The 11,324-nt window shown below is 43.4% G+C and overlaps 1 protein-coding gene across 1 annotated transcript; it reads right to left on the reverse strand.

The window, feature by feature from the left end:
* Window positions 1–693: 693 nt before the first annotated feature.
* LOC307021391 (vacuolar protein sorting-associated protein 45-like) lies at window positions 694–7,379 on the reverse strand. Its single transcript, XM_079653436.1, is given in 11 exon segments — window positions 694–1,288; window positions 1,290–1,325; window positions 1,327–1,398; window positions 1,808–1,825; window positions 1,828–1,920; window positions 2,094–2,231; window positions 2,663–2,731; window positions 2,979–3,058; window positions 5,881–5,941; window positions 6,160–6,294; window positions 7,123–7,379. Coding segments are annotated over 11 exon segments (912 nt in total). The 5' UTR covers window positions 7,216–7,379; the 3' UTR covers window positions 694–1,171.
* Between the last annotated feature and the right edge of the window lie 3,945 nt (window positions 7,380–11,324).

An 11,324-nucleotide genomic window follows, 5' to 3' on the forward strand; every position in this document is an offset into this window, starting at 1 on the left:
TATCATTTTTTTATTTTGCTATGAAATTCTGGATTGAAAGGCTGCGCGCGAGACTGGTTTTTCTCTGGGTTGAGTCGTGTGGGGTTTGAGTGAGATGCGGCACAGCAGCCTGTCAGTTTACTCTTGCTAGCTTAGTTTGGCTATTATCATTTATATTTATCTGCAACAATGGATATCAGGAAGTGGTTCATGAAAGGAATATGGAAACTCAGCGCCAGATGCAGGCACATTAGAAGACATCAGTTACCAACGAGCTAGCAAGCCAGCCAGGGACAAGGGAGGCTGGCTATCAATTATATTTTGAAGAGAAATTGACTCTCAAGCCAGATCTCTCACAAACTGCTCTGTGCACACGCTCCATGCTGAAGCTCTGATTTAGATGTTAGAGTGAGATAGAGATTATATCTATGCATCTGATGAAGCATTGCATGAAGTCTGTTGATGATCAGAGGCTGTTGTTGGGGCTGCATAAACGTTTTTTTTTGTTTGTTTTGTAGACAGACCATGCAGGCCTCAGAGTTAAACTTGGGCCTGCGACCATAGTTTGACTGTGTTTTGTTTGAAAATCCACAGCGGAGGTTTGTGTCGTACTACATGCGGTGTTATTTTGCATATCTCTCAGTAGCCAACAATCTGTGAGTCTGTTGGCTCGGACATAAACTCGTGTTTAAAATAATTACTACCGGTACATAATAAATGTAGTCTACATTTCATAATAAGAGGTGTAAAACCTGAGAGGATTTTAAATCGCATTTGAACTAAATGCAATCTGTATTTGTATTGTTGATTTAATGTGTGATCGAGGCGATACAGAGAAGGTTAAGCTGTCATTACTAGGCTGTAATTTGTTATATACTGTTGGAATGGGTAAGCAGGCCTATTGTTTTGGATATTTGTGGAGTTAGGGGGTCCATGGGTGTTTTTTTATTGGGGGGGGGGGTCCATGGGTGTTTTTTATTGGTTAAGTGGTCCTTGGTATGAAAAAGTTTGAGAAACACTGCGCTAGTGGATTGTCAAAGGGGGAACCTCGTTGCGGGGAAATTATACAGATGGCCAGTCCGCCCCTGAAAATGTCTTTGCAAACGTATTATTAATAATTATTATTTAAAAAAAATTATTTAAAAAATGTATACATTTTTTAAATAATTTTTATTTTTTTTATTTTCCATTTTTATTTTGTAATCATCTCGCGACCCGCGGTTGCAAACCCCCACTTTGGGAACCCCTGCCTTAGAGGAACTGAGGAGGCTGGAAGACTCACGTTGGCGTAGAACTCGTCGTGCTCCGCAGGACAGAACCACTTCCTTCAGCTCCTTGCCGATTCCCCGGGACCCGAGACAGATCTATCCTGTTGTTGTTCAGACCCAGAAGCTCATGGACCATCGCCTGGTAGGTCCACTGCACACACACACACACACACACACACACACACACACACACACACACACACACACCACACACACACACACACACACACACACACACACACACACACACACACACACACACACACACACACACACACACACACACACACACACACACACACACACACACACACACACACACACACACACACACACACACACACCACACACACACACACACACACACAGAACATCAGACTGTGAACCACCTGAACTCTATGTTGTTTGTATCAAATTGCTCGTCTCAACACATTCTCTTGTATTTCTATATGTATTCATGTTGCTCTGAGAGAGACTTGAATCTTGAATCCTGATACTTGAATATGAAGAGCCCAGAAGCCCCCTGTGATGTCACTATGTGCTGTGCTGTGATTGGTCACCTGGTTGAGCAGCGGCGTGTGATGGCGTCATCACTGCGATCCAGAATCAGAAGAAGAGGAGGAACCTCCGTCTTCCTGAAGTCAAACAACTCGTACTCCTTCGTGATGAGTCCCTGAGGAGATGGGACATATAGTGTGAGTGTGTGTGTGTGTGTGTGTGTGTGTGTGTGTGTGTGTGTATGTGTGCGTGCGTGCGTGCGTGCATGCGTGCGTGTGTGTGTGTGTGTGTGTGTGTGTGTGTGTGTGTGCGTTTGTGTGTGTGTGTGCGCGTGTGTGTGTGTGGTACCTTCAGGCTCTCAGCCAGGCGTTTGGACATGTCAGAGGACAGCTGGTAGCGGATCATGGGACATTTCTTGAGAGCGAGCAACACCGAGGTGAGTCCCTGAACGCATCGCTGCAGCATGGAGGGCTCCCAGCTGCGGCCCTACACACACACACACACACACACACACACACACACACACACACACACACACACACACACACACACACACACACACACACACACACACACACACACACACACACACACACACACACACACACACACACACACACACACACACACAACAGTCTGAATATATAGAATAAAGTTATATCATCGATATATTCAGACTGTCCTTCCATATAACTAGCCTTACACAACATCACGTGATTTATATGATGTGTTAGACAGCAGCTACATACTAGTTATTCAATATTCTGTTTCTGTGCTTTCAGGAGGAATGATTCCCCGACAGATTTCAGACATGGGAGATTTACAGGATATTCAAATGACCGAGGAGCTCAGTGTGCTCTGTGGCTGCCAGTGGGTCGCACACACTGACATCACAAAGCTCTGAGCTCTGTCCTCACCCGGGCCACTCCCTGCAGGTTGAGGGAGAACAGGTGAGGGTTCACTGCAATGAAGTCTCCGTAGAACTCCTGCACACACACACACACACACACACACACACACACACACACACACACACACACACACACACACACACACACACACACACACACACACACACACACACACACACACACACACACACACACACACACACACACACACACACACACACACACACACACACACACACACACACACACACACACACATTAATATGTTTTTTACTCAGGGTTAATATTCATTGAACGACTGATCACCTGACGTTCTCCTCACCTGAACTTCAGCCACCACTTCCTGTTCATCAGCTTCAGCCAGAGCCTTGATCTCACTCTTACTGATGACATTACTGAAGTCTGCAACACACACACACACACACACACACACACACACACACACACACACACACACACACACACACACACACACACACACACACACACACACACACACACACACACACACACACACACACACACACACACACACACACACACACACACACACACACACTTCTATATCATATAATGAGCCATTTTCCACACTGTGAATAAAGTGGTGTGTGTTCAGGTGTGTGTTCAGGTGTGTATTCAGGTGTGTGTTTAGGTGTGTGTGTTCAGGTGTGTGTTCAGGTGTGTGTTCAGGTGTGTGTTTAGGTGTGTGTGTTCAGGTGTGTGTTCAGGTGTGTGTGTTCAGGTGTGTGTATTCAGGTGTGTGTTTAGGTGTGTGTGTTCAGGTGTGTGTTCAGGTGTGTGTTCAGGTGTGTGTTCAGGTGTGTGTTTAGGTGTGTGTGTTCAGGTGTGTGTTCAGGTGTGTGTTCAGGTGTGTGTTCAGGTGTGTGTTCAGGTGTGTGTGTTCAGGTGTGTGTTCAGGTGTGTGTTCAGGTGTGTGTTCAGGTGTGTGTTTAGGTGTGTGTGTTCAGGTGTGTGTTTAGGTGTGTGTGTTCAGGTGTGTGTTCAGGTGTGTGTTCAGGTGTGTGTTCAGGTGTGTGTGTTCAGGTGTGTGTTCAGGTGTGTGTTCAGGTGTGTGTTCAGGTGTGTGTGTTCAGGTGTGTGTTCAGGTGTGTGTTCAGGTGTGTGTAAAGGCAGCTTCACACCAACCCGATGTTGGGAGTCAGAGGCCGTCAGAGGCAGTCGGGCATTCGCGGCGCCCTACTCAGGTTGGGGTGTCCCGCACCGTCGTTGCTTTACGGCACATTTTCACACGGCCAGGAAAATCCGAGGCCAAAGAAATCACTCTGATTGGCTGCTCAGCTAGCGAGTCAGTGCATGAGAAGCGAAGCAGAAGTGAGGGACCAAAACAAACGATTAAGAAGGCACACACAGACGGCTAATCTTTTTCATTTTCATCTCACCCGGACACAAGAGTTTCTTTTTTATGTTTACATGTTTTCGATCGACGAGAGAGAGTGAAAATGGAACCTGGGCCCTTTCTCATTTCATCAAATCCCCCTCCTCGACTACTCGACTCCTCGACTCCTCGACTCCTCGGTCCTCCGGTAGTGACCCGGAAGTGAATTTCAGCGCGCCATGTTGAAGGACATCTCATTAAATACACTTTGAGGACCGAGGATCGAGCGTCGAGGAGGCTCTCTGGAGGAGCTCTAACCGAGGAGAGAGGAGAGAGGAGGCTCTCTGGAGGAGCTCTAACCGAGGAGAGAGGAGAGAGGAGAGGAGAGAGGAGAGAGGAGGGAGGAGGCTCTCTGGAGGAGCTCTAACCGAGGAGAGAGGAGAGAGGAGGGAGGAGGCTCTCTGGAGGAGCTCTAACCAAGGAGAGAGGAGAGAGGAGAGAGGAGAGAGGAGAGAGGAGGGAGGAGGCTCTCTGGAGGAGCTCTAACCGAGGAGAGAGGAGAGAGGAGAGAGGAGGGAGGAGGCTCTCTGGAGGAGCTCTAACCGAGGAGAGAGGAGAGAGGAGAGAGGAGGGAGGAGGCTCTCTGGAGGAGCTCTAACCGAGGAGACAGGAGAGAGGAGAGAGGAGAGAGGAGAGAGGGGGGAGGAGAGAGGAGGCTCTCTGGAGGAGCTCTAACCGAGGAGAGAGGAGAGAGGAGAGAGGAGGCTCTCTGGAGGAGCTCTAACCGAGGAGAGAGGAGAGAGGAGAGAGGAGAGAGGAGGCTCTCTGGATGAGATCTAACCGAGGAGAGAGGAGAGAGGAGAGAGGAGAGAGGAGGCTCTCTGGAGGAGCTCTAACCGAGGAGAGAGGAGAGAGGAGAGAGGAGAGAGGAGAGAGGAGAGAGGAGGGAGGAGGGAGGAGAGAGGATGGAGGAGAGAGGAGGCTCTCTGGAGGAGCTCTAACCGAGGAGAGAGGAGAGAGGAGAGAGGAGAGAGGAGAGAGGAGGCTCTCTGGAGGAGCTCTAACCGAGGAGAGAGGAGAGAGGAGAGAGGAGGCTCTCTGGAGGAGCTATAACCGAGGAGAGAGGAGAGAGGAGGGAGGAGGCTCTCTGGAGGAGCTCTAACTGAGGAGAGAGGAGAGGAGAGAGGAGAGAGGATAGAGGAGAGAGGAGAGAGGAGGCTCTCTGGAGGAGCTCTAACCGAGGACACACTGATGGCTCCTCCACGGCTCCTTCGTGGATGCATTTCCGGGAACAGAGATGTTTCAAAGAGTCGTGACGCATGGCCGGACTTATCTCAGCCAATCACAGCTCTGCATGCATCCCCTGGATATTATTTTAGTAACTGCTCTCATCACGACGCGATGTTTCCAGAGAGAACAGCTGAGAGGTCCGTGCAGAAAGCAGAGCAGTGTGTATAATATATATCACTCAGTGTAACAGACCTACTCTCTGTCTCTGCTTTAGTTTAGTAGATATCTACAAACAAAGAGTCCAGATGATTCTAAAACCATTTAGTGCTTCACAAAATAAAATACACAACGGCTGTAGCCTGTTTTAGGAGCTGTAGGTGTGTGTGTGTGTGTGTGTGTGTGTTTGAGATTGTGTGTGTGTGTGTGTGTGTGTGTGTATATGTATGCGTGTATGTGTGTGTGTGTGTGTGTGTGTGTGTGTATGTATGTATGTATGTATGTATGTATGTATGTATGTATGTATGTATGTATGTATGTATGTATGTATGTATGTGTGTGTGTGTGTGTGTGTGTGTGTGTGTGTGTGTGTGTGTGTGTGTGTGTGTGTGTGTGTGTGTGTGTGTGTGTGTGTGTATGTGTATATGTATGAGAGCCTCACAGATGAAGTACACGCTGTACTTCGGTCGGCGCAGCTCCTGGATCAGATGCTCCACATTCTCCTGCAGAGAGACAGACAGGTGAGAGACAGACAGACAGACAGACGAGAGACAGACAGGTGAGAGACAGACGAGAGACAGACAGACAGACAGGTGAGAGACAGACAGGTGAGAGACAGACAGACGAGAGACAGACAGGTGAGAGACAGACGAGAGACAGACAGACAGACAGGTGAGAGACAGACAGACGAGAGACAGACAGGTGAGAGACAGACAGGTACCTTGGTGGGTCTCAGGTAGCAGATGGCCTTCAGGTGTTTCATGCTGTCTCTGTTCTGAGAGTCGATCCTTTCAAACAGGTAGACCTCCTTCTGGAGGATCTCTGACTGAGTGTAAACCACACTGACTATACTAGTCTGCACACACACACACACACACACACACACACACACACACACACACACACACACACACACACACACACACACACACACACACACACACACACACACACACACACACACACACACACACACACACACACACACACACACACAGAGATCATGAAAGTGTTCTCAAAGCTGGTAAAGGTGCAGCTAGTCTGAATGACTTTGTATACTGCAGGGTAGCTGGTGGATTTACTCCAGGTGGAACTAAAGTCTGATTTAACACTTGATTATATTTCACATCATTCATCCACATCTGTGAAGTAACTAAAGGGATTAAATACATGTAGAGAGTAGAAGTACACCATGTACCTCTGAACTGTAGAGGAGTAGAAGTACACAGGAGCATCAAAAGGAAATACTCAAGTAAAGTACAAGTACCTCAAAATGTTACTTAAATACAGTACTTGAGTAAATGCAGTTAGTTACTTTACAGCTCTGGTGTTTCCATAGAACTTCTTATACCACTGAATAACTACATCCATATCAACACCGTATACTGTGTTCATATGGATGTGTGTGAGTGTCTGACTGTCTGTTACTCCATCAGCAGGACCTTCATCATATATATATAAATCAGATATAGTATATCAAGTGAACATATAGTGTATATAAGTGTATAGTGTAATAAAGTGTATATAAGTACATATTACCGTATCTTTATCCATCAGCAGGACCTTCATCGTTTACATATATATTGTATAAGGTGTATATATAGTGTATAAGGTGTATACATAGTGTATTAACTGTGTATATATAGTATATATAGTATATAAAGTATATAATAGTATATATTACCGTCTCTTTATCCATCAGCAGGACCTTCATTCCGGCTCCGCTGCTCTCGATCATCTTGCTGATGTACTGCTTCACTGCGAGAGTCACGTTCATGGTGGCGGATAAACAACAACAACAAATCAATAATAATATAAACAACAATAACAGCTGTTTTTGTCTGATCGCAGTTTTTCTCTCAAAGATCAGCTGAGCTGCGACAACAACACAGCTGCAGGGCTACTTCCGGGTCAGTGGCGTCATTACGCCGCACGTGCAGAGCCAGCGTAAAGACGTATTTACGTGAGCTTTGTGTGTTTGTATATCATGAGCTGGATAAAGCAGAACATAATAGTTACAAATACTCTTTAGAGTAAAAAATACTATTGTTTTAATATCATGCAAACAGTACTGACATAAATGTTATTATTTATTGTATTACTACATTTAAATGTCATTGTTTTTCACCTGGGAAAGGTGTAGACTTTAACTTCATATTTTAACCCTATTGTTTTTATATTCTAATGTTGTTATAATGAACTATTGTTTATTCTTAGTACTAATTGTAAGAAATGCATTAATCTGCAAAGGAAGTAGTTATCATTGCTGTCAAATAAAAATGTCAGAGCCCAAGAGAGATTTCTCTCTATGACTCTGACAAATTTGTTTAGAGATGTAGTAAAATACATAAAACACAACAGTGCTTATAGTGTATGGAATGATAATAATATTATAATAATAATAAAAATAATAATAATAATAATAATAATAATAATAATAACAATAAAACAATAGAGGAATAAATATAAAGAATAAATACTAACACCCTTGCTAAATATAATAATAGATGTATCAGTAGAATAAGCAACCCTAAAATGAAGTACATTACAACATGGTAGTAAATAATGCTACTCATATTATCATTAGATAAATACTAAACATAAACTACCCTAGAGCTCATGAACAAAATAACGTTGTTATTATAACGTTATTTTGAGACAACGATCACATTTACTTTGGGGACACATTTATATGTTAGCTAAATTGCTATGTAATGGTTAACCACAGCTAGCTTATCATCTAACTCATTCAATCTGATGTGTTTGTGAATTAATAACGTGGATACACTGGCTAGCTGGCTAACATTACTGTAGATGCACACTGACGTTAACATTTATAATAATTATCAGCTAACTTGCAGATTTATCTTGTATTTTACACTAGAAATCTGCCTAAGTAACAAAAGCCGATGCTAGCACACAGAGCTTATTGTTTATCTTAGCTGCTAACAACTAAACCAAACCTGTTTATAAGTCTTTAAATGATTAGTAAATATGTTAAAGCTGGCATGTAAGGGTTTAAATCACATAAAGGGAAAACCAGTCGTACTTTTCTCGGAATATGAAGTGTAATATTGTAACCTGACTTTAAAACGGGGGACAAGTTTAATTTGGTCTCATGTTAGCATGCTAATCATTGTTAGCATTAGTTTAGATTCTCCTACGCTACGCTACGCTACGATTCAGGTTGCTTGAGTCATTTTTTCGGAAGACGAAGTCGTATTGTGTGTTTTTCGGCAGGAAAATGACAAAAGAAGCAAGTTTGATACTTTTATTTTATTATAATTAAATCGATAGTAACGTTGTTTTGGTTGCAGACATATCCCTCCGCCTTCATTCACTTTAACCAACAGGGCGGAGAGGAGGGGGAGTGGTGGAGGGATACATGTGCGCAAAGTAGACCCAACCGTGTGCTCTGTTTCAGCTATCATCTCTAGAATATAATACAGTATAAATGAGCCCAGTTTCCTAATACATTCCTTCTATTCAAGTTGAAAACATGTTCTAACAAATCTTAAAAAAGACCAACCACGTATTTGCATAACAGGCATGAAATAATAGACCCTTCATATTTCCCCTTATCATAATCAATCTAAAGCTTCCGTTTTAAGGGAATGAGCTGCCAGCACCATGTAACTCAATAAGGTAAACCCTCTCGAGATATGTGATGTGTGATGTGGTTTCTTTGCATAAAGCATTCAATTATCAAGAAAAATGCTCAAAGTGTACAATTCCTTCTGCTATTTTCAGACCATGTTTAACAAATTACCCCTAAGGTAAAGTGGTGGGGAGTGGTGACACACTTGGCCGTTTTTAAAAGTGGTGAGACATGTCCCCAGCTTTCTCATTGTCCCCAGTGTAAAGGACGCTAAACTGCTTCAACAGAACGCGGAGGAGGGGCAGCGGCGGAGGGATACATCCGCGGAAAGTAGACCCCAACGTGTACTCTGTTTCAGGCTAACAGCTAACAGCTAACATCTCCATATACAGATCATCTCCCAACACATGGACATCTCTGGTGATTTCTGGAGAAACAAGGCGTTTAAAGTGATTATTTTTCCGGAATAAGTATTTATTCTACAAATAGAAGGTGTGCTTAAGGTAAGACGATTTATAATCTGCTGTTTAAAGAGAATATCAAAGCAAACGTTAGTGAAGTCAGTGAGTAGCTGCTAGGCTAGCTTATAGCATGCTAGCTGTGATAGCTCAGTGTAAAAGGAGGGGGGGGGGGGGGGGGGGTCAGCAGAAACATAACTGCAGTAAAATACAAAACTAACAGTTTGTTAAGTGAAGATAATACTCATGAAGTAAGTTTAAAGTCAGTTATCTGTTAGCTTGCTCTGTAGCTACATTGTGTTTAATGAACTTTGAGTAGCTTAGCATGCTAACTCTGTTGTTGTTCTGATGTTATTGATCAGAAACACGTTAATAACGCAGCAAGAACTACTCTAAACTACTCTAGTTATTATTTACAGGGTTATAGATTCTTATCCTTGTGAAAGTGAAAGTGAATTATGGTTTCACTTAACGAGCTAAAGTGAAGCTAACTTTCATACAGGCTAACAGGCTAATAACTTCACTTTAGTTCGTTAAGCTAACTGTCATACAGGCTAATAGATGAAAGAGCTAAAGTGAAGCTAACTGTCATACAGGCTAACAGGCTAATAACTTCACTTTAGTTCGTTAAGCTAACTGTCATACAGGCTAATAGATTAAAGAGCTAAAGTGAAGCTAATTGTCATACAGGCTAATAGGTTAAAGAGCTAAAGTGAAGCTAACTGCCATACAAGCTAATACAGGCTAATAACTTCACTTTAGTTCGTTAAGCTAACTGTCAGACAGGCTAATAGGTTAAAGAGCTAAAGTGAAGCTAATTGTCATTCAGGCTAATAGGTTAAAAAGCTAACATGAAGCTAACTGTCAGACAGGCTAATAGATTAAAGAGCTAAAGTGAAGCTAACTGTCATACAGACTAATAGATGAAAGAGCTAAATTGAAGCTAACTGTCGTACAGGCTAATATAGGCTAATAGGTTAAATAGCTAAAGCAATTCTAACTGTCATACAGGCTAATACAGGCTAATAGGTTAAAGAGCTAACGTGAAGCTAACTGTCATACAGGCTAATAGGTTAAAGAGCTAAAGTGAAGCTAACTGTCATACAGGCTAATAGGTTACAGAGCTAAAGTGAAGCTAACTGTCATACAGGCTAATAGGTTAAAGAGCTAAAGTGAAGCTAACTGTCATACAGGCTAATAGGTTAAAGAGCTAAAGTGAAGCTAACTGTCATACAGGCTAATAGCTTAAAGAGCTAAAGTGAAGCTAACCGTCATACACAGGGCTCGACATTAAGGACTGCCTGATGGCCCGGCCCGGGGCCATCTATTATTTAGCTCGGGCAATGAAGCCTCACCTGCTGGTTGACCAATCGGGCAATCTATTATACCAGTATCATGCAGCTCGCGGATCGGTAATGAGTGACCCGACAGTAAAACTAAACATATCTATAACTAGTTACGGTAGTTTGAGAGGTAATTAAAATAGCTACGTGTGATATTCTAACCTGGAGTTTGTGTTTTGTCCGCTCACCGCTGCATGTGATCATGCAGAGCTGCGTGTCGACTCGTCAGCAGCAGCTGATCTCTCTCTCCCGTCAGATTAGACTTCACTCTTGTTTATGTCCATATCGATCAGATCCAGCTCGTTCTAGCTAATGATATGACTACCTGCTTATTAAAAGACACCTAAACAATAAGTGTTGCTATGCAACCGGGTGAGGCCACAAAGTATAGCGCAGCATTATGCATTTGTTTACATGCCCACCGGAACCCCGAGGCATTACCAACAGATCAACGCACAATCAACCCATACAGCACATCTTTCTCCAC

The sequence above is a fragment of the Notothenia rossii genome (assembly GCF_949606895.1).
Source record: "Notothenia rossii genome assembly, chromosome: 10".
NCBI classification, from domain to species: Eukaryota; Metazoa; Chordata; class Actinopteri; order Perciformes; family Nototheniidae; genus Notothenia; species Notothenia rossii.